General features: G+C 47.5%; 1 protein-coding gene across 1 annotated transcript in view; it reads left to right on the top strand.

The window, feature by feature from the left end:
• The window catches only part of UBR4 (ubiquitin protein ligase E3 component n-recognin 4), a 114071-nt gene that overhangs the window by 38802 nt on the left and 47740 nt on the right, over positions 1 to 27529 (top strand). Inside the window, exons 39-64 of the mRNA XM_056544678.1 lie at positions 42 to 224; positions 904 to 1062; positions 1146 to 1298; positions 1877 to 2104; positions 2186 to 2343; positions 2821 to 2992; positions 4210 to 4411; positions 4500 to 4663; positions 5481 to 5697; positions 8832 to 9048; positions 9793 to 9856; positions 15558 to 15692; positions 15775 to 15949; positions 17527 to 17667; positions 17756 to 17877; positions 19492 to 19603; positions 20086 to 20216; positions 20342 to 20519; positions 20823 to 20927; positions 21187 to 21324; positions 24171 to 24339; positions 24563 to 24659; positions 24739 to 24846; positions 25569 to 25685; positions 26658 to 26867; positions 26990 to 27139. Of these exons, the coding sequence (XP_056400653.1) occupies positions 42 to 224; positions 904 to 1062; positions 1146 to 1298; positions 1877 to 2104; positions 2186 to 2343; positions 2821 to 2992; positions 4210 to 4411; positions 4500 to 4663; positions 5481 to 5697; positions 8832 to 9048; positions 9793 to 9856; positions 15558 to 15692; positions 15775 to 15949; positions 17527 to 17667; positions 17756 to 17877; positions 19492 to 19603; positions 20086 to 20216; positions 20342 to 20519; positions 20823 to 20927; positions 21187 to 21324; positions 24171 to 24339; positions 24563 to 24659; positions 24739 to 24846; positions 25569 to 25685; positions 26658 to 26867; positions 26990 to 27139 (4005 nt within the window). The remainder of the gene's footprint in view (positions 1 to 41; positions 225 to 903; positions 1063 to 1145; positions 1299 to 1876; positions 2105 to 2185; positions 2344 to 2820; positions 2993 to 4209; positions 4412 to 4499; positions 4664 to 5480; positions 5698 to 8831; positions 9049 to 9792; positions 9857 to 15557; positions 15693 to 15774; positions 15950 to 17526; positions 17668 to 17755; positions 17878 to 19491; positions 19604 to 20085; positions 20217 to 20341; positions 20520 to 20822; positions 20928 to 21186; positions 21325 to 24170; positions 24340 to 24562; positions 24660 to 24738; positions 24847 to 25568; positions 25686 to 26657; positions 26868 to 26989; positions 27140 to 27529) is intronic.

Consider the following 27529-nt stretch of genomic DNA (forward strand, 5'->3'; position numbering starts at 1 on the left):
GGGTCCAGATGTCATTTTGTGTCCGTTTTTGTTCACTGCAGGTCCCGACTCTGGGCTCACAGGAAGGAGCGTTCGAGAACGTAAGGATGAATTATAGCGGCGATCAGGGCCAAACCATCCGACAGCTGATCAGTGCTCATGTACTGCGCAGAGTGGCCATGTGTGTGCTGTCCTCTCCTCACGGCAGGAGGCAACATCTCGCTGTCAGCCATGAGAAGGGAAAGGTGAGCGTCAGGGTTGTGTATATATAAACAGGTGATCGGAGGCCGGTGGGTGGAGGTGATGGTGCACACAGAATCCTTGAAAGGGTACTCCGCTGCTCAGCGTTTGGAACAAAATACTTAGAGCCGGTGCCTGTAGCTCGTGACGTCATAGCCCGCCCCTCATGACGGCTGTCACGCCCCCTCCCATAGACTTACATCGAGGGGGTGTGGCATGACATCATGAGGGGCGCGAGTCTATGACGTCACGAGCTCCTGGCACCGGCTCTAAGCATTCGGAACATTTTGTTCCAAATGCTGAGCAGCGGAATACCCCTTTAAAGGAGTACTTCAGGCTTATCCTGTAGATAGGGGACAAATGTCTGATAGCGAGGAGTCCGACTTCCCGCGTTCGTCCGTTGGCTATCCTGGTCTGCTGGGAATTGTAGATTTGCAACAGCCGGCGGCACTCTGGTTGGTAAACACTGGTCTGCAATGATTCATTGCTTATCAAACCCTGAGCAATAAGCAGTAATGGGCCTGTATATGTTGTTGTATGTCGCAGGCCTCCCTTATGATCCTATCACTGCCCTTCTGTCCCTGTAGGACTGTGAGGCTTTAACTCTGGGCTGAATTATAACTATTGGTCCCTTATTTACTGATATCATTTTATGATTTCCTCCTTTATTCTTTTCTTCCTCAGATCACAGTATTACAGCTCTCAGCGCTGCTGAAACAGGCAGATTCTAGTAAAAGGAAGCTCACCCTGACACGTCTCGCCTCGGCACCGGTCCCGTTCACAGTCCTTAGCCTCACCGGGAACCCCTGCAAAGAGGATTACCTGGCTGTGTGCGGACTGAAGGTGAGTTCATTGGGACATGTTACTAACCATAATGAACACAATTGTTTGTTCCTCATCGCTTCCTTTCTCTTACCGATTCCTAGGACTGTCACGTCCTGACGTTCAGCGGCTCAGGATCTGTTTCCGACCACTTGGTCCTCCATCCCCAACTCGCCACCGGCAACTTCATCATCAAAGCCGTCTGGCTGCCCGGATCCCAGACTGAGCTGGCCATTGTTACTGCTGACTTTGTCAAGGTTAGTAAAACAATATGGAAGCAGTTAGGGCTGCAACGATTAATGTTATCCATAAAAATGTCAACGATTTGCATTATTGCTTGTAAGGGGGCGTGGCCTTGAGGGTTACAGGGCGTAGCTTAGTAACATACTATACTTACTATACTTAATACGTTCTCTGCCTTTTAGCCTCTGTCTGCCACTAAATGTCCCCCTGGTGCAGGGGGGCGCTTCTCCCCAGCAGGGACACTCATAGGTTATCCCTTCAGGTGATGTCTCCTCGTGTTTCTCCCCGTTAACCCTTCAGTTGCTGTCCCTTCTTTTCTCCTCTGTTAACCCTTCTGTTTATGCCCCTTCACTCTTACCCTCTGTTAACCCTTCAAGTGCTGTCCCCTCTGTTAACTCTTCACAATGCGGTCCCCACTTCTTCCCGTCCTCCTGTTAACCCTTCCCTGGTCTCTAATCCCGGTTTATCGAATCAATATTTGGCCAACTAATGGATTTTTACAAATAATCATTCATTGCAGCCCTAGAAGCAGGAGAAATTGTAAACTGTGATGAGGATTTTATCACTGATAGTTATGAGTTATCTCCCTCAGGTTTATGATCTGTCGTCGGATGCTCTAAGCCCAACCTTTTACTTCCTGCTGCCCAGCTCAAAGATTAGAGACGTCACCTTCCTGTTTAATGAAGAAGGGAAGAACATTATAGTGATCATGTCGTCTGCCGGTTATGTCTACACTCAGCTGATGGAGGAGTCCAGCAGTGCCAAGCACGGGCCCTTCTATGTCACCAATGTTCTGGAGGTCTCTCATGAAGACCTGAAGGTCTGTATAGTACAAAGAATCATGGATCTGTTATTTCCCATCTGTTCATTCTCTTTCTGACACTGTTGTCCTCTCTTATAGGATAGTAACGGGCAGGTCGCTGGTGGAGGTGTGTCTGTGTATTACTCTCATGTACTCCAGATGCTGTTCTTTAGTTATTGCCAAGGCAAATCTTTTGCTGCCACCATAAACCGATCATCAATGGAGATAATTCTGCTTTTCCCCATCAACATAAAGAGGTGAGATGACACTATTTTTTGGACCTTATGGATGAATGTGTTCCAACCATTAAGCCTCCAGTTGTTGCAAAACTACTACTTCCAGCATCCCTGGACAACCAAAGGCTGGAGGAACACTGGTTGGAAAACAAGGATATGGTGGCTCAGGAAAGGTTTACATAGCTGCTCTGCCATCACAATATCAAACACAAGCAGATGGCTCATTGGCTATGATTTTTGGGGCAGCCTTTGACTATTTTTAGATCAGTGTTTCTCAACCAGCGTGCCTTCAGCTGTTGCAAAACTACAACTATCAGTGTGCCCAGACAGACTTTGGTTATGTAGAGCAGTGTTACTCAACCAGTGTGCCTCCAGCTGTTGCATAACTATAACATCCAGCATGGCACCCTGGTTGGGAAACACGGATTTAGAGGGAGAAGGGATAATTCTGGGTGCTTAGCTTTTCTTTCCTCATTGATTTTCATCTTTATTACACAGCTCCAATGGAGGAAGCAAGACCTCGCCGGCCCTCTGTCAGTGGTCTGAAGTCATGAACCATCCTGGTTTAGTTTGTTGTGTTCAGCAAACTACAGGAGTGCCTCTTGTCGTCATGGTCAAACCTGATAGTTTCCTCATTCAGGAGATAAAGACTCTTCCAGCAAAAGCCAAGGTAACAATGCTCAATATGGATTTCCTGCTTAATATTGTCTATGGAGCCTTGATAGTGGAGTATTGTGAAGGCTAAAGCTACGTAATGTCATTGGACTGCATGTGAAGTTCCAGGACAGACTGCTTATGTCACATAATATCATGAGGATCATGTCTGACCCCCTCCAGTCCATTGTATGCTTTCCTGTGGGGCAGCTTAATGTGAACCACAGGATAACATCACTTTAAGGGAACAAGAGTGCAATGATATAGTAGGTGAATCCGTACACTGGTTAGGTGCAGTTAGAAACCTCCCCTGACGCACGCTATATCCTCTGTGAGCAGATTGTCTAATGGATCTCCCTGCCTCCAATCACGAGGAGACAGAATGAAGCTGCATCTTATAGGATACACGGATACTCAAAAGTGTATATATAGTTAGGGGGACAGTTCTAGGTCACTAATCTATTAGTCACTACACTTAGCTATGAACCCCCCCACCCCCATCCCTTCTCCCATCAGAAGCATAATCAGAAATGTAAGCTTTTAAGGATAACTGCGGCATAAATTGTGAGGTCCCCCTGTGCCTGGGCTGCAAAATCATAAAAAACAAACTTTAACTCACCTTCCTACTTTCTATGTTGTGGATATATCTAAATCCCATTCCTCCAGTACTGCTGGCTTCTTAGGCTTGAAACGTCACAGTGTTGGCAGTGTATCGCCAGCCGCAGCGATGTCCCACCTCAGCCGGTGATAGGCTGAGCGCACTGTCATGTAAGGAGCCCGGGCCCTGCCTTCTCCCTGCTGCCCGGGCTCCTTACATGACAGTGCGCTCAGCCTATCACCGGCTGAGGTGGGACATCGCTGCGGTCGGTAATACACTGCCTGCACTGTGACGTTTCGAGCCTAAGAAGCCAGCAGCACTGGAGGAACAGGACGCTGATATCTCCGCAACGGGGGAACGTAGGAAGGTGAATTAGTTAGTTTTTTTATGATTTTGCAGCCCGGGCGCAGGAGGACTTAAAAAATTTATGCCACAGTTCTCTTTTAATAGTCGTATCAGAGGGGGAAGAATAAAGATGGCAGACGACCCATGTATGCTGCAAATCCTAAAATAGGCATACACAAGCAACTCCCCAAAAAACACATTTAATATAAATGCAGTAGTGCTTCTCTAACTATGTTAATTTTTGTTACAACATCTAAGCATCAACATGGCTGTCAACCCCTTGTTTGCAGATTCAGGATATGGTAGCAATACGGCACACAGCCAGCAATGATCAGCAGAGGACAACCATGATCCTTCTCTGTGAAGATGGCAGCCTGCGGATCTATATGGCCAACGTGGAGAACACCTCATACTGGCTCCAGCCTTCCTTGCAGCCCAGCAGCAGTATTGGCATCATGAAACCTGTGCGCAAACGCAAGCCGGCGGCTGTCAGTGAGTAGCTTTTACTGTCTCCTCTGCGTTGTAGCTTGAGCAGCAGTTTCTTTGAGGTTAAATGCAGTGATTTCCTTTCCTTCTGAAGTGACACGGGCCTCCAGTCAGGTGACCTTTCCCATCGATTTCTTCGAGCACAACCAACAACTTACAGATGTGGAGTTTGGTGGGAACGACCTGCTGCAGTTATACAATGCCCAGCAAATAAAGCATCGCCTGAATTCTACTGGGATGTACGTGGCAAACACTAAGGTACACAAAATAAATCCTCATATGCAGAATAAATACAGTGACCCCCCCCAACCTACGATGGCCCTGACATACGATCATTTCAGCGTACGATGGTCTCTCAGAGGCCATCGCATGTTGAAGGCAACATTAACATTGGATGCTTTTGTGTCGGGGCCATAGCATAAACAGCTATCAGGCAGCGCAGACTGCTTCAGCTGCCGCCGGATAGCCGTTTACGGTGCCCCGTGTGCTCCGGCGATGGTTTCCTACCTGCCCTCGGGGCTCCGGCGCGTCCTCTTCGGGATCCCCTGCATCATCGGCGCTCTCCATTGTCGTCATCACGTCGCTGTGCACGCCGTCCCGTCATCCAATAGGAGTGGTGTGCGTAATGACGTGATGGCGGCGACGTGAGAGCGAGGATGCCGGGGAAGCAGAGGCCTTACCGGAGCGTCGGGGACACCCCAGGGACGCGGCAACACCGATGGACGGCGACATCCAGGGCAGCGGTGATGGTCCGGAGCGGCGGGGACACTTGAGTATAACCTCAAATACCAGTGGTCTTCAACCTGCGGACCTCCAGATGTTGCAAAACTACAACTCCCTGCATGCCCGGACAGCCGTTGGCTGTCCGGGCATGCTGGGTGTTGTAGTTTTGCAACATCTGGAGGTACGCAGGTTGTAGACCACTGTCATATACTTTACATTGCACGGATCCCTCAACATACAATGGTTTCGACAAACGATGGTCCATTTGGAACGGATTACCCTCGTATGTTGAGGAACCACTGTATAATCTACAAGCTACATCTACAATGATTCTTTGTCCTTTTACCATCAGCCGGGAGGATTTACAGTGGAAGTCACCAATAACAACAGCACCATGGTGATGACAGGAATGCGGCTCCAGATCGGCACACAGGCCATCGAGAGGGCCCCTTCTTACATTGAGATGTTTGGCCGCACGATGCAGCTCAATCTCAGCCGAGCGCGATGGTTTGACTTTCCATTTACACGGGAAGAAGCCTTACAGGCTGATAAAAAGCTCACGATATTCAGTAAGTAAAATGGGGTCGGTCTCCTTAGTGTGTGTGTTCAGTTTTGGACAATCCTTTTGTTTATTGCATTAGTTTATGGACGAGTGTTTTATTGGTAAAAATCAGCTGTGATCTGTGTTGGGCGCCCTTCAGCATCACATCATAGAGATTAAGTCATTGCTCACAATTCATATGCTGATTGAAAATTATCAACTTTCTAGGTCCCCTAGAGAGAGAGAATATTTGTATCCCCTCTCTGCCTTGGCTAAATAGGATGGAAAATGAGACCGATATATAATGAAGCTGGAGAGGGTTCAAAGACAGACAACCTTAGTGATATGGGGAATGGGAGGACTACCGGACCCAGAAAGATCAGAATTAGGCTTCTTTCACATTGCCGTTGTGACATGGCAGCGCGACGTCCACCTGGAAACCCGGGGGAGAAAATATGTGACGTCTTTTTCTCCCGCTACTCCAGTCAAAAAACGACAACGTTGTGACCCCGTCCAGATTAATGGCCATAAAAGCCCCCCCCCAAAAAAAAAGGGGCCTGACGAATGATCTCTGATGGAGCACAACGGCAGAGTGAAAGGGGCCTTTGGGTTGTTGAGTTTAGGAAAAAGATGGCTGAGGGGCTACCTAGTAACTATGTATAATATATCAGGACAGTACAGAGATCTCTCCATGATCTATTTATACCCAGGACTGTATATATAACAAGGAGGTGATCTAATAATATATATAATATATCAGGACAGTACAGAGATCTCTCCATGATCTATTTATACCCAGGACTGTATATATATATAACAAGGAGGTGACCTAATAATATATATAATATATCAGGACAGTACAGAGATCTCTCCATGATCTATTTATACCCAGGACTGTATATATAACAAGGAGGAGACCTAATAACTATATATATATATATATATATATATATATATATATATATATATAATATATCAGGGGGCTGTACAGAGATCTCTCCATGATCTATTTATACCCAGGACTGTATATATAACAAGGAGGAGACCTAATAATATATCAGGACAGTACAGAGATCTCTCCATGATCTATTTATACCCAGGACTGTATATATAACAAGGAGGTGACCTAATAATATATATAATATATCAGGGGACAGTACAGAGATCTCTCCATGATCTATTTATACCCAGGACTGTATATATAACAAGGAGGTGACCTAATAATATATATAATATATCAGGACAGTACAGAGATCTCTCCATGATCTATTTATACCCAGGACTGTATATATAACAAGGAGGTGACCTAATAATATATATAATATATCAGGACAGTACAGAGATCTCTCCATGATCTATTTATACCCAGGACTGTATATATAACAAGGAGGTGACCTAATAATATATATATAATAGGACAGTACAGAGATCTCTCCATGATCTATTTATACCCAGGACTGTATATATAACAAGGAGGTGACCTAATAATATATATAATATATCAGGACAGTACAGAGATCTCTCCATGATCTATTTATACCCAGGACTGTATATATAACAAGGAGGTGACCTAATAATATATATATAATATATCAGGACAGTACAGAGATCTCTCCATGATCTATTTATACCCAGGAATGTATATATAACAAGGAGGTGACCTAATAATATATATAATATATCAGGACAGTACAGAGATCTCTCCATGATGTATTTATACCCAGGACTGTATATATAACAAGGAGGAGACCTATTAATATATATAATATATCAGGACAGTACAGAGATCTCTCCATGATCTATTTATACCCAGGACTGTATATATAACAAGGGGGTGACCTAATAATATATATAATATATCAGGACAGTACAGAGATCTCTCCATGATCTATTTATACCCAGGACTGTATATGTAACAAGGAGGTGACCTAATAATATATATAATATATCAGGACAGTACAGAGATCTCTCCATGATCTATTTATACCCAGGACTGTATATATAACAAGGAGGTGACCTAATAATATATATAATATATCAGGACAGTACAGAGATCTCTCCATGATCTATTTATACCCAGGACTGTATATATAACAGGGAGGTGACCTAATAATATATATATAATATCAGGACAGTACAGAGATCTCTCCATGATCTATTTATACCCAGGACTGTATATATAACAAGGAGGTGACCTAATAATATATATATATATATATATATATATATCAGGACAGTACAGAGATCTCTCCATGATCTATTTATACCCAGGACTGTATATATAACAAGGAGGAGACCTATTAATATATATAATATATCAGGACAGTACAGAGATCTCTCCATGATCTATTTATACCCAGGACTGTATATATAACAAGGAGGTGACCTAATAATATATATAATATATCAGGACAGTACAGAGATCTCTCCATGATCTATTTATACCCAGGACTGTGTATATAACAAGGAGGTGACCTAATAATATATATATCAGGACAGTACAGAGATTTCTCCATGATATATTTATACCCAGGACTGTATATATAACAAGGAGGGGACCTAATAACATATATAATATATCAGGACAGTACAGAGATCTCTCCATGATGTATTTATACCCAGGACTGTATATATAACAAGGGGGCATCCTCTACGTCTAGAGGAAAGAAGGTTTCTACACCAGCACAGACGGGGGTTCTTTACTGTAAGAGCAGTGAGACTATGTAACTCTCTGCCAGAGGAGGTGGTCATGGGGAACTCAATTGAAGAGTCCAGGAGGAGGGGTCTGGATACATTCTGGATAGTAATATTACTGACACTAAGCAAAAACTTATTAGCCCTGTGCCAGTATATCCTGCTGGGAGGAGCCGGTTTCTATCTTTGCCTAGTGTCAACCTTCTAGTGGCAAGCAGCATAATACCTGTGGTCTCCTGTGACCCCCAATGGAGCCGCTTACAGGTTATGCAAAGGATAACCCCTTTAATTGCTCTCATGAAGATGGGTGTTGTTACCTGCACAGTCCTTAGAGGATCAGCTTATTGGACAACAGCTTTTTGATGCCATCTGTAAATTACCTAGTTGAGACAGTGTAAAGTAGTCTTGCAATGTTTAGGGATGTTTTATCCCCTTTTTGTGTGTCTAGTAACATTCTTTTTGTTTCAGTTGGTGCGTCGGTGGATCCGGCCGGAGTCACTATGATAGATGCCATTAAAATATATGGAAAGACAAAGGAGCAGTTTGGCTGGCCAGACGAACCCCCAGAAGAGTTCCCCTCTGCCTCCGTGAGCAGCGTCTGTCCTCCGAACCTCAATCAAGGCAATGGATCCACAGACAGCGAGACAGCGACGCCGCCCTCCACTAACGGCACTGTCATTGAGAGGTGAGCGCCGTTGCGGGTGATACATCTGCCATTATCCTGGGAGCCAGTGATGGGAGCTCAGCACTGGCGACATACAATGATTTGTTCACATTTTCGGGGTTCACCATGCGTTTGAGCCCTCTTCGCTCTCTTGGCTTCACATGTTTTTTTTTTTTTCCTTTTTGTTTTCTTTTGTTGTTTTCTTTGCTCCTCTAAAGTTCTGACCCAGAACCTTTAACCATCTTGGACCGGTTAGTAAGTCTTCCTTACTCTGCACGAGTGAGTGTGCGCACAGTCCCCGCTGGTGTCCCTCCTGCGTTTGTTATAAGGTTTTGGCCCTAAGTGCATGGTGGTGTTGGGGCAACCCATTGATTGTAGGCCAGTCCAGCCGACCATGCTGGTATGTGGGGGGTAATGACTGATGAGCTTCGGGCATGAGTCCGCACATTAACAGTCTGCCAGCCGTGGATCAGACAGGACCCATTGTTTAGGTATAAGTCACAGACATCAAAAGTCCCTGGACCCTCTGGAAATAGCAAGGAACACTACAAAATGCAGTAGTTGGCACAGGCCTGTGGCTTTTAGTGGCTTGGCTTGCATCCCAGTACTTTTTTGACTTTAACCCTTCACCTTTATGACTTACGACCATACGCCTTACTTGATATGCCTTAACACAATGAAGCCATATTCCTGGTGTTGGGCTGTAAATATTAGTATAGCTGACAGTCATTTTCTGTTACATACAATGTCTTATTCTCTGCATAGGTTGGTGGGAAGCTCCCTTGAAGCTCTGGAAAGCTGTTTCGGCTTCGGACCAGTGCCGGAGAAGGTAGGTGGTTAGTGTGATATTATACCAGTCTTTGGCACATGTTCACACGGCCAAAATTCAGCTTTCTTGGTCACTCTATATTGGGGGACACCTTACTGATGGGTATATGCTCTTGCCACTAGGAGGCGCTGACGCTAGGAAAAAAAAGTCGTCTCCTCCCTGGCAGGTTATACCCGCCCACTGGAAGTGAGGTCATCAGTTTTAGCTAGTTTCAGTAGGAAGCAAGACACATCATTTTATTATTTTCTAGTTAAGTATGTCTATTTAAGTTCTTTTTCCTTTTATTTTTCTAGGTTGGGCGACAGGAGCATGGCGCTGCCTGATCTCACACATGCGACAAAGGGGCACGAAACTTAAGAGTATGGGCCGTTAACCCCTTATCGCCAACGGCCAGTTCCTGGAGGTTGTACCCTGCGTCCGGGTCCCCCATTGTCCCTGCTCGTCTCGCTTTGGCAGCGTGGGCGAATGCTGGCTGAAGCCATCAAGCTACTCCAACGTTCTCCCCCTGCTCTCTGCAAGTTTTTATTTTCTTGCGGTCACCTCGTCATGCTGGGAGCCGCCAGCACTTCACTTTCTGAGGCTCTGCGCTCTAAGCCAGCGCCGGAGCCACCTACATGCGAACTGGTCTGCTACAGACCCGCCAGCTCGCTCCTAGCATGCGCCAGGAGCCACCACCTCACCTTTGCGCCAGATTCTGCTCTGTGAACCCGACGGGTGTGCGCACCTGGGGTTCTCAGCCGGCGGGAGTTCAGGGGGTAATGGCGGCACTTAGCTCCGTCCTGGTTCTCCCTCTGAGCCTCCTCTCCAAGTTTGCGCGCTGCAAAGGTCGTTCCCATTACCTTGGAGCTTCTCCAATGCCGCTCCCCACCCCCCTGCTGCGGGGTCTGTAGACGGAGCTGCCCCATTAACAGCCCCTGAAGCAGCAGCCCGGTGGGAGCTCTTCCAGCTGGCCCTCTCTTGTTCCCTGGCTCAGAGCCGTGTGGTGGTTTAGCAGGCGCTTCTATAGCGCGTTGCTTCATCCTGCCACCTCTACAAGGACTGCATGCTTTCTGCTCATGCTGTGGGCATTCTAGCCCATCTCGCTGAGGGGTTCATGCAGGCAGAAACAGCACAGGGTGACTGGCTCCCCAGGCTTCTTTCCTGCCAGGTTTACCACACTAAAAAGTAATTGAATTAAATTGTGCCCTTAATTTCTAGGGTCCCTCTTGTGATATCCAATTGCTATTACAGGCCTATAGTATCTGTTCTTATCAGATTAATATCTGCTCTAGGGACTGAATATGGGGGCTGCTTTACTTGCTTTCGTCATCTTGTACAGGACCTGATATGGCAAATTTCAGGATCCTTTGGAAGTTCCTGGGGATACGGTCAGTGTCTGTTCTCCTCTGCCGCTGGGTGCCGTACCATGTCTGTCATGCCCTTGGCTACAATCCTCGGCTCCTCAGCCTCCCCGATCTCACAGGGGCGGCAGAGATACTATCCATGGCTCCTAGGCCTCCCCTCCCTCCCAAATGCAACAGAATGGCACAGTGATCGCCTATGTGGCTGTTGCCCCCTTTTTCACCAGTGCCTGGAGGTGTACTTGTCCAGCCAGACTGTAGTCTGCACGGTTTCTGCCGCAGTCAGTCTCCCATCTCAGGGCTGCTGTGGGCATGGTCAGGTTCCTATACCTCCCTGCAGGTGTGAGGAATCTGGGTGAGGGTCCCTGCAGTAACACTGGTCTGATGCCAGTCATCCAGCCTTTCGTCTGCTGGGTCTCCTTCACCGCCAGGTCGCCCGTTAGTTCGGCCACACTCCGGTACCCCACTCTCTGTGGGAAGGTTTGGAGGAGTGATCCTGTGCGTTCAGGAATCGTATACCGTTGAGCCACATGGTTGTCTGCATGATTTACTGCTACGTCGAGTCAACTACCATACAGTTCCCACTCCGTGGACGGACGTTCAGGTTACCCACTGTCGAGGTGTAGTTTCGAGTGGGTCTCCCCATGTTTCTCCATGGGCCTTAGACAATGCGCCACATACTGGTTCGCAGGTTCCCTGCTTTTCCCTCTCTACATGACTGACACTCTCACGGCTGAAGGCTAGCAACCCACTTTCTATGTGTGATTCTGAATGCAGGACCCGGTGTGGCCATGGTCCCCATGCCATATAGCCAGACTGTCCTCATGGTTTCTTATCCACCAGGTCTCCTCCCTCTTTCTTGCCGCTCCCGTGACTGCAGTCAGGTGACTTTCCATGTGAGATGGCATGTGGGGGTTTCCTTCAGGTTTCTTGGCCTTTCACAGCAACAGCAGCACTCCCTGTTCCCTTTTCTAAGAGTGCCACGTTGATCTTCTAGGGGCATGGTTGTGACACACTGAGTGCTGAGCCTGTCTTCCAAACTGCCGGATTTTTGGATGTCTGCGGTTTCTTTCGTGCCTGCAGTCTTGGTACCCCACTACTGTCGTGAGGTATTCATGTCTGTGTCGGCACGTTTAGAGCCCACCTTCCCTTTTGTCAGTTGGATGTGCCTCGGACCTTCCTGTAATCTTGTTTCCACAGTTCTGCGGCGGTCAAGCACCTCTGTTCTGGCATGGGGCCTGCTGGGGCGTCGCAGTCGGTTCAGTGACCCCCACCCCCATGCCTCCAGATATCTTAATGGATTCCTATGCAGGGTGGCTCAGGTGCCTGCTCGGTTTCCTTACACATGACCAGACTGGCTCCGTTGGCACCCATCTTGCCCAGGGTTTCACCCCGATGGGGTGTTCCTTCCAACGCTATTGGTTGCTGTGTGTGTGGGGGCTTCTTCCTTGATTTGTAGTCACGTCTTTGCATCTTTGCCCAGCTCCAGTGTCCAGTATTCCGATCCCTATGGGGAAACAAATCCTCAATGTTCTCGCAGAGTTCCCAGGGGCTATGTCCACCCAGTGCTTTGTCCTGTTGCCGTAGGGCGGCATTTCCCTGCTCCTACAGTGCCTGGCGCACTTTGACAATCCCCCATGGGGGATCAGGGTGCTTGGCATGGTCAGTGCCTGAGTTTCATCTCGTCCACCCCTTGTTTTCCCCTCCATTAGGGGGACTTTTCAGCTGGGCGCTTTCTACTGCCAAGATGGAGCCATCTCTCTCTTCCCACTATATAGGTGGGGTATCTGGCTGGGCCCTTGTTTTTTGCTGAGCGCATTCAGAAGAGCCTTTCGCTGTCTCAGCCTGTGTGCTTACTGCCCACTATTGCAGCCTGGCACCTTTTCTGTTTCTTGGTTATTTACTGCTGCTCATGCAGCCTTGGCACTCTCCTCTGTTGGAGGGGTTTATGCAATCATTTATGGCTCGGCGACAGCCTGTCTAGCCACCATCTGTTGTTTGGGTCCTGCCATTGGTCTCCTCCCCCCTCTGCACAATCACCCGGTTAGGGTGTGTTCCTCCTTCCCTTTGACAGCGTCAGTTGCGCTAACCTGACGCCGCAGTCTTCTGGAGTAACCTTCCTGTGCCCAGAGCCTGGGAGTCCCAGCCAGGTTCCCTTTTGTTTCCCCTCCGTTCCCGTCCTGACGGGTTGTTGCTTCTGAGTGCTCTGGTCCGCTCGGACCTCTGGGGTACAAGCTCAATTAGTCTCCTTGTCTTGGACACTATCCTAGGATTCTGTGACGTGCCTTCTTTTCTAGGTCGGCCCTCCTGGTTCCTTGGGCCTTAGTGACGGTTGAGGTCTCGGGTATGTGTAGCGGTCCTGGCCAGAGTTCTCCGTGATCCCATTTATGGGGCGGTCTTTCTGTACCGCACTTCTTCTTGTCTCTGCAGGAATGTTTGTCACCTGGAGCGTTTTGCGGACGTTGGTTTACTTAGCCTTAGGGTGCAAGTCTTCCAGGAGACTCAGGAACCTCCAATTCCCATGTCGGCCGCTCCGGTGTTCCAGGATACTCCTTTTCAGAGTCTTCTGCTCCTTTCTTGCTTGGCCATTTATTCTTCCGTGTCAGTCTTCTAGGTGACTCAGGAACCTCTAGTTCCCATCTCGGTCACTCTGGTGTCCAGGATGCCCCCCTTTCTGGGCATTCCGCTCTTTTCTTGGCCATTATTTCCTTCTGGCTCCTCCTTTGGGGTCCATGTTCTCTCTAGATGGAGGGCGTTATGGTCTTCCGGATTACTCCAGTTGAGCTTTTTCACCTCCCAGGTGCTCGCGGCTGGCCCCTGGTTTGATGTCCAGATCATCGATATTCTGCACCAGGCTTTTCTAGAGCCGGTTTTCTGGTCTCCATGTTATGTGCTCGCCTTCTGCTCAGGCGTACACTGTGCTCTCTGGCGTTTTTCCACCATGTTCTCTTGAATCGGTTAACTCTGGATGGGGTTCTCTTTTTTTGTTTTCCAGTCGGGCTGGCCCTCTGTCTTGTTCTCTGTTCCTTAGAGTTGATTTCCTACCTCCTTCCAGGATGGTTCCGGCACATCTGGCTTCCTAATCGATCTTTTCTTGTCTCTCTATAAGGACCGTAGGTTTAGAGTCTCTACATATATAATGGCCTCTTCCTTTTGGCATCCTAGCCCATCTCCATGGCCGGGGGACCTTCCGGGAGCTCAGTTTCTGGGCCTTGGTTGTCTCTGGCCCGGGATCTCGTCTGCAGGCCTTACGGATGAGTGGGTTCGGTCTCGGGACTGATTCTCTTTCGCCCGGGATGTTATTACCACCCTAGGGGACTGCTTTTCTATGTCCCATCAGTAAGGTGTCCCCTAATGAAGAGCGACTGAGAAAAGGAGATTTTTTCGTACTCGCCGTTAAGGCTGGGTCCACACTACGTTTTGTCCCATACGGGAGCGCATACGGCAGGGGGGAGCTAAAAGCTCGCGCTCCCGTATGTCACCGTATGCACTCCCGTATGCCATTCATTTCAATGAGCCGACCGGAGTGAAACGTTCGGTCCGGTCGGCTCATTTTTGCGCCGTTTGCGCTTTTACAACCGGACCTAAAACTCTTACTCGTAGCCTTGATAGGGGGACACCGCACCCACCCATTTCATTTTTTGTCGGGATATTCTATTCCAGTTATTGTTTTTTATCCGGGATTCTTTTCTAGGGTCCTTCGGAAATATTTTTTGCTTCTCCTACTGCTTTGTGACAAAACTGATGACTTCACTTCCAGTGGGCGGGTATATCCTGCCAGGGAGGAGCCAAATTTTTTTTCCTAGTGTCAGCGCCTCCTAGTGGCAAGAGCATATACCATCAGTATATGTGTCCCCAATGTAGGCTACGAGAAAAATTTTACGGATTTTACGGTGAGTCCCGTTAACTTCAATAAGGGTCTTACCAGAATTCTGGATAAATTTGAAGACCTGTCTTTAAAATTTTGCTGAAATTCCGATGGGCGCAGTGTGTGCAGTAAATTTTGCTTAATAACTTCTCAGAATTCTGCTTAGACCTATCTTGACAGGTGTCTGTTCACACAGCAGAATGTCCCACTGCTTCTAATAGTGTTTCCCAACCAGTATGCCTCCAGCTGTTGTAAAAATACAACTTCCATGCATGCTGGGTGCTTCAGTTTTGCACCAGTTGGAGGCACCCTGGTTGGCAAACACTGCTATGGAGCATTCATCTCGAACCCATGGCTCTCCAGCTGTTGCAAAACTACTAGCCAACGGCTGTCTGGACATGCTGGGAGTTGTATTTTTTAACAGCTGGAGGCACCCTGGTTGGAAAATACTGGATTATACCACGATTTACATTTTGATTTATTTTTGGTTTAGGAGAAAAATAAAGCTTCAGCTCTGGAACTGGCGACGGTCCTGCTCTCCATGCCAACACCCTCCAGTGTACAGCTCCAGACAAAGAGTCTCCTGGCCAGTCTGCACACAAGCCGGTCCGCGTACCACAACCACAAGGTGATGACACGGATTCAGCGGTAGGACGACACCCCTCCGATTTTTGTTACATTTATGTATTTTTAATTCTGGTTCCTTGCAGGATCAAGCGCTGCTGAGCAATGCTGTACAATGTCTGAACGCCAGCGCTCACGATGGAAAGGACCTGGATCCAGAAATATTCCAGAGACTGGTCATCACCGCTCGCTCCATCGCCATCATGCGCCCAAACAACCTTGTTCACTACACAGAGTCCAGGCTGCTTTCAGCAGAGACAGGTGCTTGTATGGGGAATTCCTTTTAGTTCACATGTACAGCCAATTTAACCCCTTAAGAACTATAAGACAATTTCCATTTTTTTATTTTTTATTCTCGGTTCTAAGAGCCATAACGTTTTTATTTTCTCGTTCGGCTCCATTGGAGGACACAGGAACCTTGGGTATATCTTGTTGCCATTAGGAGGCTGACACTAACAAAAAAGATGTCTGCCCCTCCTGGCTGGATATACACCGCCTACTGACTCTGAGCTAATGAGTTTTAGCTTAGTATCAGTAGGAGGCATTTTTTCCTGGGGGACACAGCTCCCACCCGTTGGTTATAAGTTTGTTGACCTGAGAGTCGATTTCCTCTCTGTGGGTTTGTTCGGTAGATTTTTTTGTCTGGGTCTTCTTCAGACTCTCTGTAATGATTTGCCGGTTCATTTACTGTTTGGGACTAAACTGTTTAGATCAGAGTCAGTAGGCGAGGTATATCCTGTCAGAAGGGGACGACTTCTTTATTGTTAATGTTTAGTGTCAGCCTCCTAGTTCCTGTGTCCCCCATTAGATCCTCCGTGAAAGCGTTTTTACATTAAGTATAACAAAAAATCTACTTATTCCATGCACAGACCCATATGAGGGATTGCTTTGTGCGTGTTCTATTGTGCTTTGTAATGACATCACTTATTTTACTATAAAATGTTTGCAACAACCAAAAAATTATAATTTGTGTGAGGGAATCGATAGGAAAAATGTAAGTTTTGCTACTTCTGGAGGGTTTCGCTTCTACGCTGTTCACTTTACAGTTACTCACGTTTCTATTCTTGCGCAGCTTTTAAAAGAAAACAAAACTCAAACTATCTTTGTAGCAAAATTAGTGCGATTAAAATCGCTCTATTCTGACCCCTATAACGCTCTAATTTTTCCATATACGGGGATGTTTGAGGGTCATTTTTTTGGGCCGTGATCTGTAGTTTTTATCTTTACCATGTTTGCATATACCTGACTTTGTAATAATAATTTTTTCTGTGATGCAGCAATTTTGGACTTTTTTGTTCTTTATTTTTCATTTATGTAAATATGTTGATTATCATTTTTTTTTACATCTTGTTTGATAAAATGGGAACATAGAAGTTTATTTTTGTATTGGGAGAGGGGCTCATTCACTTTTATTGTTATTAATTATTATTATTATTATTCTTTTTTTTAAATACACGTTTTAGTCCCCACAGGGGATTATTTATTGCATTCTTTTCATTGCAAATACTGAACATTGCTATGCATAGCACTGATCAGTTATATCTCCAATCAATTTTTCTGGTCTGCTAGAAGGCAGAGAAAAAGAGTGCAGCAGCCATCCGCAGCCAATGAATGGAGCTACAGCAGCCATCTTGACACATCGGGCCCCCGGGATTTCACCACGTATGGGTCGACGTTTGCCTGTCCGCTTCCCCAATAATTCAGATGCTGTGATCAGTATTGATCATGGCGGACATCAGCGGGATCACTGATGTCCGTCATTATCCTTGCGCGACATGGTGATCGTGGAAATACGCAACGTGTCCTCTAGGGGTTTAACATAAAAATCTTGTTTTCAGATATTGACGAAGGCAAAGACGTTGTGAAGACCAGTGAAGGAGAAGACACTTATGCCTTCATTACGCAGCTGGTCAACCAGTTCTGGAAACTACATGCATCTAAACCCAAGAACGCCTTCCTGGCTCCTGCTTGTCTGCCTGGTATGTGGCTTACGGTCCCCCCCCCCCCCCCTCGTCTGTATCAGTTGTCCGCAGATCATTATATATTCTGGTTTTTATTCCCCTGCAGGTCTGACCCATGTGGAAGCGACAGTCAATGCCTTGGTGGATATCATACATGGATACTGCACGTGTGAACTGGACTGCATTAACCTGGCATCTGAAATCTACATGCAAATGTTGCTGTGCCCGGTGAGTGACTGATCTAAGGAGATACTTAATCTTGACTGGGCACATACACCTCAGATCAGTGTTTCCTAACCAGTGTGCCTCCAGCTGTTGCTAAACTACAACAGCTGGAGGTACCCTGGTTTGGAAACATTGCTATGGATCATTCATCTCCAACCCGTTGCTCTCTAGTTGTTGCAGAACTACAACTCTCAGCATGAGTTCATGGACGTCGCTGGTTAGTAACTTCGCTGCTTACTACATAGACCAGTGTTTCCCAACCGGGGTGCCTCCAGCTGTTGCAAAACTACAACTCCCAGCATGCCCGGACAGCCGTTGGCTGTCCGGGCATGCTAGGAGTTGTAGTTTTGCAACAGCTGAAGGCACCCTGCTTGGGAAACACTGCCTTAGATGAGGTTGAACCTGCTTTCTTCTGATGTATGTTGGATCTTGCTAAGGCCATGTTCACGTGAAGGATTCTGTGCGGGATGTCCGCCCGAAAAAGACGGGCAGACATTCCACACAGTTGAAAGTTCCGGCGGACACTAGGACCGCTTGGAAATGCGCCATCTCATAGACGGCAATGCGTTTCTGAGCAGAATCAGAAGTGTACACAGTGCAGCAGAATCTCATTGAAATCAGTAGGATAGGACTCTGCTGCAGCAGAATTTCCCAGTTAAATATTCCTGCTGATTTCCACCGTGTGAACATAGCCTTACTCTCCTTATAGCATTTGTCAGGATACAACATGGATTTTAACACAAAATGGAGATAAGATGAAGGTGTCTGGCATCATCTCTCCCCCCACCCCCCTACAGTGTGCAAATGGGTAATTGTGTGGCCAACTTAGTGTTACTGTCATTTAATTAATGCGGTACTGTTCAGAACGCTGGGGTGGTGGGTCAGAGATTATGGGGGTCCCAGCGGTTGGACCCCCTGCGATCAAGCATCTTATCCCCTATCCTGTGGATAGGAGATATGTCTAGTACTGGGGTATCCCTTTAAACTTTTGACATGTCGCACAGACCTCTCCATGCCAAGATATAGACAGGTGAAGCTGCTCAGTATGTTTGATTGCAGGAGACAGGCTCCATTAAAGGGGTTCTCCGCCCCTAGACATCTTATCCCCTATCCAAAGGATAAGATGTCAGATCGCCGCGGTCCCAACGCCATGACTCCACCCGTGATGTCATGGCTCACGGGCGTGACATCATGGCTCCGCCCCTCATGACATCACGGCCTGCCCTCTTAATGCAAGTCTATGGCAGGGGACGTGACGACCGCCACGCCCCCTCCCATAGACTTGTATGGAGGGGGCGGACCGTGACGTCACGAGTGGCGGAGCCGTGACATAACAATGCTCCAGCCCCTGTATTGCCCGTTATTACGTGCAGAGCGAACTCTCTCTGTGCAGTAATGATAGCTGGGTGCCACAGCGGCGGGACCGCGGCGATCTGACATCTTATCCCCTATTCTTTGGATAGGGGATAAGATGTCTAGGGGCGGAGTACCCCTTTAATACATATTGAACCGGTCTCCGGCATTGAGCGCCAAGCTGCGTGAAGCCGACTGTATCGAACACTCGTACGAGATCTTAGTCTGTGTCGTAGCTTCTAAATTTTTGTGTCTTTCTTCCAGGATCCATCTGTAAGCTTCTCCTGCAAACAGGCCCTCATTCGGGTCCTCCGTCCTCGAAATAAACGTCGTCATGTGACTCTTCCATCCTCTCCACGTAGCAACACGCCAATGGGTGAGAGCCCCCTTATACCTTCAGTGTAGGAGTCATTCAGGTTTCCCTCTGCTTGTCGTGAGTGTTGTCTCTTTGTACATCTCTAGAGTTTATTACCCACAAGCGTTACCCTCGCTCTTGGTGTCACAGCAGTGCATTTTCTTCTCTTGAATATTTACCCTATTTCGTCATGGCGGCTGAGACATACCCACTTCTTCCTTTTTTTACCCTCAAAAGACTGGAGCATCTTGATAGACACCCGTACATCACCATTTCAATTCCCTCTAGGTTGGAGAGCTTGGTTTCCTTCAGGTGTGGCTGTCATTAGGATGCCTCCGCCATACAAGGACCTCTTTAACCGTGAGCACTCGGGTTTCTATCACCCTTGGTTAGGAAGGGTCTCCTTTCATTGTGGTGGTTATATTGGTGTCACACGCAGGCAGCCATGTTGTTTAGCTGGGTGCTGGAGGTCGGGATTTTGACTTGCTGTGTTTCTCGCCCAGGAGACAAAGATGACGATGACGACGATGACGCGGAAGATAAGATCCAGACCTCTACAATACCAAATGGAGAACCTGTCCGACAGCAGAGTCAGGAGCAGAATGAGGTCGACCATGGAGACTTTGAGATGGTGGTGAGAATTGTGTGTACTGACTGGGAATTGCTTTCTAGCTTATTCTTTTCTTCCCCCCCCCCCCCCCCTCCCCCGCTGAGTTTGATGGGAAGAACTAAGTTCTGTTGCCCTTTTAATCTTTTCAGTCTGAGTCCATGGTCCTGGAGAGTGCAGACAGCGTTAACAATGGCAACCCGTCACCTTTAGAGGCTCTGCTGGCTGGAGCCGAGGGCTTCCCACCAATGCTGGACATCCCACCTGATGCCGATGATGAGACCATGGTGGAGTTAGCCATCGCCCTTAGTCTGCAGCAAGATCAGCAACGTAAGTTACAGATTAATGCATTGTCATTTTATCCCTGGCCTGCTCACTAACCCAGTGTTTCCCAACCAGGGTGCCTCCAGCTGTGGCAAAACTACAACACTAACCCAGTGTTTCCCAACCACACACTAACCCAGTGTTTCCCAACCAGGGTGCCTCCAGCTGTGGCAAAACTACAACTCCGAGCATGCCCGGACAGCCTTTTTGCTGTCCGGGCATGCTGGGAGTTGTAGTTTTGCTACAGCTGGAGGCACCCTGGTTGGGAAACACTGCACTAACCGCTCAACCCTGTTGTTGTCTCCCCAGGAAGCAGCAGCAGTGCTCTTGGTCTGCAGAGTTTGGGATTGTCCGGACAGGCACCCAGCTCATCATCTTTGGATGCTGGGACTTTATCGGACACCACTGCATCAGGTAACGGTAGTGCATGCGACCGCATGGGGAATCGACACCAAGTAATGGTGCTGCATGTAAATGCTAGGGAAGAATTCTCCAGCTCTGCTCAGTAGGGATTCAGCGGGTGCTTGCATGGCATATATTCATGTGATGTTGCTTTGCCCTAATAAAGCCGCTGTGTCTCTTGTTGTGGGGGGGGGGGGAGGGTCTTTTGTCCTGCTGGCTCGGTAGTTAGAGACTGTGTTTTTACCTGTAACAGCTCTCCTCATGCTTATAGCTCCAGCATCGGATGACGAAGGCAGCACGGCCGCAACCGATGGTTCCACACTGCGCACCTCCCCGGCCGACCACGGAGGGAGCGTGGGCTCGGAGAGTGGCGGCAGTGCCGTGGATTCGGTGGCTGGTGAGCATAGTGGTACGTCTGTCACCATTTAGTATGATAGGTATGAGGAGTCATGAGAGGGTTAATGTGGCGTGATGTAAGTTGTACCAGGATGTGTGGTTCACCTTCAGGAGACAGGGTATTGCTTTATAGAGTACCTGTCATTTGGGAAAACCTTTGACACGTCCTAGCGACATGTCAAAGGTTTATATCTGCAGGGATCGGAGTGTTTAGACCTTAGAGAACGAGCAGAGAGAAAAGTCTGCGCTGCCGCATGCTCCTCTCCCTGCTCTGTGTCACATGATTGAGACTCGCTCATAGACTTAGGTGGAGATCACGTGACACAGGGTCAGTTCTGAACACTCACATCTCCACCCATCCAAATTTTTGACGCGTCTCTAGGGCAGTGGTCTTCAGCCTGCGGAACTCCAGATGTTGCAAAACTACAACTCTCAGCATGGCCCGGACAGCCGTTGGCTGTCCGGGCATGCTGGGAGTTGTAATTTTGCAACATCTGGAGGTCCGCAGGCTGGAGACCACTGCTCTAGGGCATGTGAAAAGTATTTCCAATGGCTGTTTAAGGATTAAAGGTCACTACTCTCAGCAAACCAAAGATCCGGGTTTCATGTCTCACTTGACCAGCATTATACACTGCTCAAAAAAAATAAAGGTGACACCTAAACACCACAATGTGACTCCAAGTCACTGACACTTGTGTGAGATCCCACTGTCCACTCAGGAAGAACACTGATTGACAATCAATTTCACATGGAACAGACAACACGTGGAAATTATAGGCAATTAGCAAGACACCCCCAATAAAGGAGTGGTTCTGCAGGTGGGGACCACAGACCACTTCTCAGTTCCTATGCTTCCTGGCTGATGTTTTGGTCACTTTTGAATGCTAGCGGTGCTTTCACTCTAGTGGTAGCATGAGACGGAGTCTACAACCCACACAAGTGGCTCAGGTAGTGCAGCTCATCCAGGATGGCACATCAATGCGAGCTGTGGCAAGAAGGTTTGCTGTATCTGTCAGTGTCCAGAGCATGGAGGCGCTACCAGGAGACAGGCCAGTACATCCGGAGACGTGGAGGAGGCCGTAGGAGGGCAACAAACCAGCAGCAGGACCGCTACCTCCGCCTTTGTGCAAGGAGGAGCACTGCCAGAGCCCTGCAAAATGACCTCCAGCAGGCCTCAAATGTGCATGTGTCCACTCATACGGTCAGAAACAGACTCCATGAGGGTGGTATGAGGGCCCGAACGTCACAGGTGGGGGTTGTGCCTACAGCCCAACACCTTGCAGGACGTTTGGCATTTGCCAGAGAACACCAAGATTGGCAAATTCACCACTGACGCCCTGTGCTCTTCACAGATGACAGCAGGTTCACACTGAGCACATGTGACAGACGTGAGTCTGGAGACGCCGTGAAGAACGTTCTGCTGCCTGCAACATCCTCCAACATGACCGGTTTGGCGGTGGGTCAGTAATCGTGTGGGGTGACATTTCTTTGGGGGGGGGGGGGGGGGGCGCACAGCTCTCCATGTACTTACCAGAGGTAGCCTGACTGCCATTAGGTACGGAGATGAGATCCTCAGATCCCTTGTGAGACCATATGCTGGTGCGGTTGGGTTCCTCCTAATACAAGACAATGCTAGACCGCATGTGGCTGGAGTGTGTCAGCAGTTCCTACAAGAGGAAGGCATTGATGCTATGGACTGGCCGCCCGTTCCCCTGAATCCGATTGAGCACATCTGGGACGTCTCGCTCCATCCATCACAGACTGTCCAGGAGTTGGCGGATGCTTTAGTCCAGGTCTGGGAGGACATCCCTCAGGAGACCATCCTCCACCTCATTAGGAGCATGCCCAGGCATTGTAGGGAGGTCATACGGGCACGTGGAGGCCACACACACTACTGAGCCTCATTGGGACTTGTTATAGGGACATTAAATAAAGTTGGATCAGCCTGTAGTGGGGTTTTCCTCTGTGATTTTGAGGGTGACTCCATATCCAGACCTCCATGGGTTGATCCATTTCCATTGATAATTTTTGGTGATTTTGTTGTCAGCGAATTCAACTATGTAAAGACAAAAGTATTTCATACGATTAGTTCATTCAGATCTAGGACGTGTTATCTTAGTCCGCAAACACTGCATAGCTGTCAATGGTGACGGCGCAGTGCCGCACGGTCCTACCGCCGAAGTATTGCGGTGGCGGCCGCCAGAATGGAATCTCTGCTTGCGTAGTTCTGCAAGCGGAGATTCCGTTCATAATCCGTAGTGTGAACATACCCTTACAGATAAGGCAGCCATTTGTATGTGGCCATCAAGAAGGAATTCTTCCCCTATATATGTATTAAACACTATATGATACTTCACATCCTTGTGAAATTATTAGTTAGTCTGACTCCACTTTGGTTAGCACAAGAATTACTCAGACTCGTGATCAGACAGATTTCCGAAAGTCCGATGCCGGAGGTCCTATAGACTTACATGGGACGTTCGGCATCAGACTTCTGCAGCATCCAGATTTCTCGGTCGGTACCATTGGGGGGGACACAAACCCTGGGTATATGCTTTTGCCACTAGGAGGCGCTGACACTAGGCATACAAGGAAAAGTCTGCCCCTCCTGGCAGGATATACCCCGCGTACTGACCCTGAGCCAATCAGTTTACACTTAGTGTCAGTAGGAGGCAGACACAGGTCTAGAGCTCTCTCCAGGCCTGGTCTAGATTACTTGGGAATTTGTAATGTATCCTGCTGCCCGAGTGAAGTGATGGGAACCCTTTAAGTTGCATGTTTTATTTGTTCTTGCATATTTTTTTTATTAAATTTATTTTTTTTTTACCAAAATTAAAGAATGTCTCTTTTCTTTTCAAGTATCAGGTCGCAGCAGTGCATATGGAGACACAGCGGTCGAGGGTCACCCTACAGGACCTGGAAGTATTAGTTCTAGCACGGGAGCGATCAGCACTGCAACCGGACAGCACGAAGGGGAAGGCTCTGAAGGAGAAGGAGAGACGGAAGGTGACGCACATACGAGCAACAGGTCTGCATTACTTTTCAGTCCCATCTCTACATGTGCTATGTCCAAGTGATCAATGCCTTCAGCTAAAGCAGTGTGAATCCAGCTGTTGCAAAACTACAACGCCCAGCATGCTGCCCGGACAGCCTTAGGCTGTCCGGGCATACTGGGCGTTGTAGTTTTGCAACAGCTGGAGGCACCTTTTTTGGGAAACACTGAGCCCGATCAATTTGTTTCTTTACTTTAGACTTCACATGGTGCGTTTAATGCTTCTGGAGCGCCTCCTTCAGACAATGCCGAGTCTCCGCACTGTAGGAGGAGTCCGGGCCATTCCGTACATGCAGGTATAAACCTCATCACGCAGCAGTAGTCTCTCCTTGACGTATTTCCATTGTTGTATCTGTTAACATGACTGTTCTCCAGGTGGTTCTGATGCTGACCGCTGATCTGGATGGTGAAGATGAGAAGGATAAAGGAGCCTTGGATAACCTCCTGGCCCAGCTCATTGCAGAACTAGGTTTAGATAAAAAGGTAAGCTATTATTGTCCGTTAGGGTCAGTCCGCACGGCCTTAAGATTTTCTGCATCGGATTTCGACCCATTGAAGTCAGTGGGCAAGAAAATCTGCTGCAGAAAAAATGACGTGTATCTTTTACATACTTGATGCGGCATTGCTTATGCTGCAGAACAAAATGATTGAAGAATGCTTCACATCTGCAGCATCAAATGAATTCACCATAAGGTTGTATTCACACCTGCGTATTTTCTGCTGCAGATCTGTGTCACCAGATTTTGTTGCTTTCCATTTACTTGAAATCAAATCTGCAGCAAAAATACACACTTGTTTACTAAGGGTAAGGGTACGTTTGCTGGGGCCGATTTTGACATGGATTTTCTGCAGCTGATATGGTGCTTTTTATTTTCTGCTGGTTATTTTATCATTCACTTCCCAGACAAAAATAAGTAGCATAAAATAGCAGTAGAAAATAAACAGCTGAAAATTTGCACCAAAATTCGCAGCAAAATCCGCCCTTGTGAACATGCCTTTAGGGTAGGGTCACGTGCTGTATTTTGCTGCATATTTTGCTGCGTTTTTGCTGCATATTTTGCTACCCATTAAAGTCAATGAGTAGCAAAATCAACTGCAGAAAATATGCATCAAAATACGGCACGTTTGTACCTACCCTTAATAAATGAATACGATGGGTTTATTGATGAACATTGTTAATGTGTCTCTCCATTCACATCACTTAGGACGTCTCCAAGAAGAACGAGCGTACCCCCCTGAATGAGGTCCATCTGGTGGTCATGAGGCTTCTGAGTGTCTTCATGTCTAGGACAAAGTCTGGTTCCAAATCGTCCATCTGTGAGGTGAGTGGAGGCTCACATTCAATTTAACCAGATCCAGCTATAGTTAGGACAGTCAGAATACCCGGCATCTATGCACAGGATAAGTGATGAATGTCTGATCAGTGGGGTCTGACTGCTGAGACCCTCATTATTTAACAGAAATGGGATCCCTGGTTAAGTGTTTTAGCATTCTGACGTGCTCCCCCTCCATTTAACTCCATGGAACTGGCAAGGATACCAGAATACAGTGCTCAGTTAATTTTTCCATCCCCATAGAGTTGAACGTGTACGTCTGACCACCACTCCATTCAACCAGGGTGATAAGGGACGCCTGTTTATGGTGATTAGCGGTCAAACCCTCAGGTGTTGGGGCCTTCCAGTACTTATCCGCTCCTGTATGCTCTACAGAAAGTTGTGTAATTCTTTTGTCTGACCACAGTTCTCTTTGACACCTGACACGGACAGGGGTGTCAGCAGAGAGCACTGTGGTCAGACAACTTCCTGTGGAGCATACAGCAGCTGATAAGTACCAGAAGGATTTAGGTTTTTATATAAAAGTAATTTACAAATTTGTTTATCTTTCTGGGACCAGTTTATTTGAAAACATTTTTCCCTCTGTAGTACCCCTGTAAAGAGTCACAAAATTTGTTGCAGCAGAGGGGGGTCCATATAAAGTAATGTTTTGAAGTGTTGTTTCAAAAATATATTTACTAGCACCATATTTATTGTGGCATTTAATAAATTTGGTGCACATACACATAATAAAAAGTCCCACACTAACCTAATAAATTCCCCCCATGTCTATATTGGGTGCGAACACTCATCATTCAGCTGCACTTTGGTTGGGATTTATAAAGTAGGTGATGCTTGGCTTAGGAGCATTGAGATTCGCTGTTTTTAAGCGGTTTCACTTGGACTAATATATCTCTAAAAACTTGTCTTAAATTGATAAAGCATTACATTAAACCTGTCCTCCAACACCTTCTTTTCCAGTCGTCTTCTCTGATTTCTAGCGCAACAGCGACCGCGCTTCTAAGCTCTGGTGCGGTGGATTATTGCCTTCATGTCCTTAAGTCTCTCCTGGACTTTTGGAAGAGCCAACAGAGTGATGAGGAGCCGGTGGCCAGCAGCCAGCTCCTAAAACCCCACACCACGTCGTCTCCACCCGACATGAGCCCTTTCTTCCTCCGCCAGTATGTCAAGGTAAGAAGCTGCCAGCGATACACAACCCTCCGCTCCCTGTCTTCATGTAGGATTGGGAGGCATCAAGTAGAATTGTTATACTGTGGATGTGCATTGACTTTCCCCCTTTTTCCATCTCCTAGGGTCATGCTGCAGACGTCTTCCAGGCCTACACTCAGCTGCTGACAGAAATGGTTCTCCGGCTGCCGTACCAGATTAAGAAAATTGCCGACACCAATTCCAGGATTCCTCCGCCAGTGTTCGATCATTCTTGGTTCTACTTCCTTTCTGAGGTTGGTTGATAAAGAACTTGTAGCCTCAATAAAATCATCTAGTGCAATGTTCTTGAACAGTAGTCTCAAAACTGTGGCCCTCCAGATGTTGCAAAACTACAACTCCCAGCATGCCTGGGCAGCCTTTGGAGTTTTAATTTTCCCAACTTTGGTATGGATCATTCTTTTCAAACCCATGGCTCTTCAGTTGAAGCTAAACTTAAACTCTGAGCATGCCCTGACAGCTTTTAGCGGTCCAGGCATGCTGAGAGTTGTAGTTTTCCAACAGCTGGAGGCACCCTGGTTGGGAAACGCTGCACTAGTATCTGCCCTGTCTTCTCGGCCTCGGCTGTCACCCGTACCTGGTCTCTTCACCCAGTCATGCCTTTATACACTCCTGTCCCTGTGCAC

Source organism: Hyla sarda, chromosome 10 (genome assembly GCF_029499605.1).
Source record: "Hyla sarda isolate aHylSar1 chromosome 10, aHylSar1.hap1, whole genome shotgun sequence".
NCBI lineage: Eukaryota > Metazoa > Chordata > Amphibia > Anura > Hylidae > Hyla > Hyla sarda.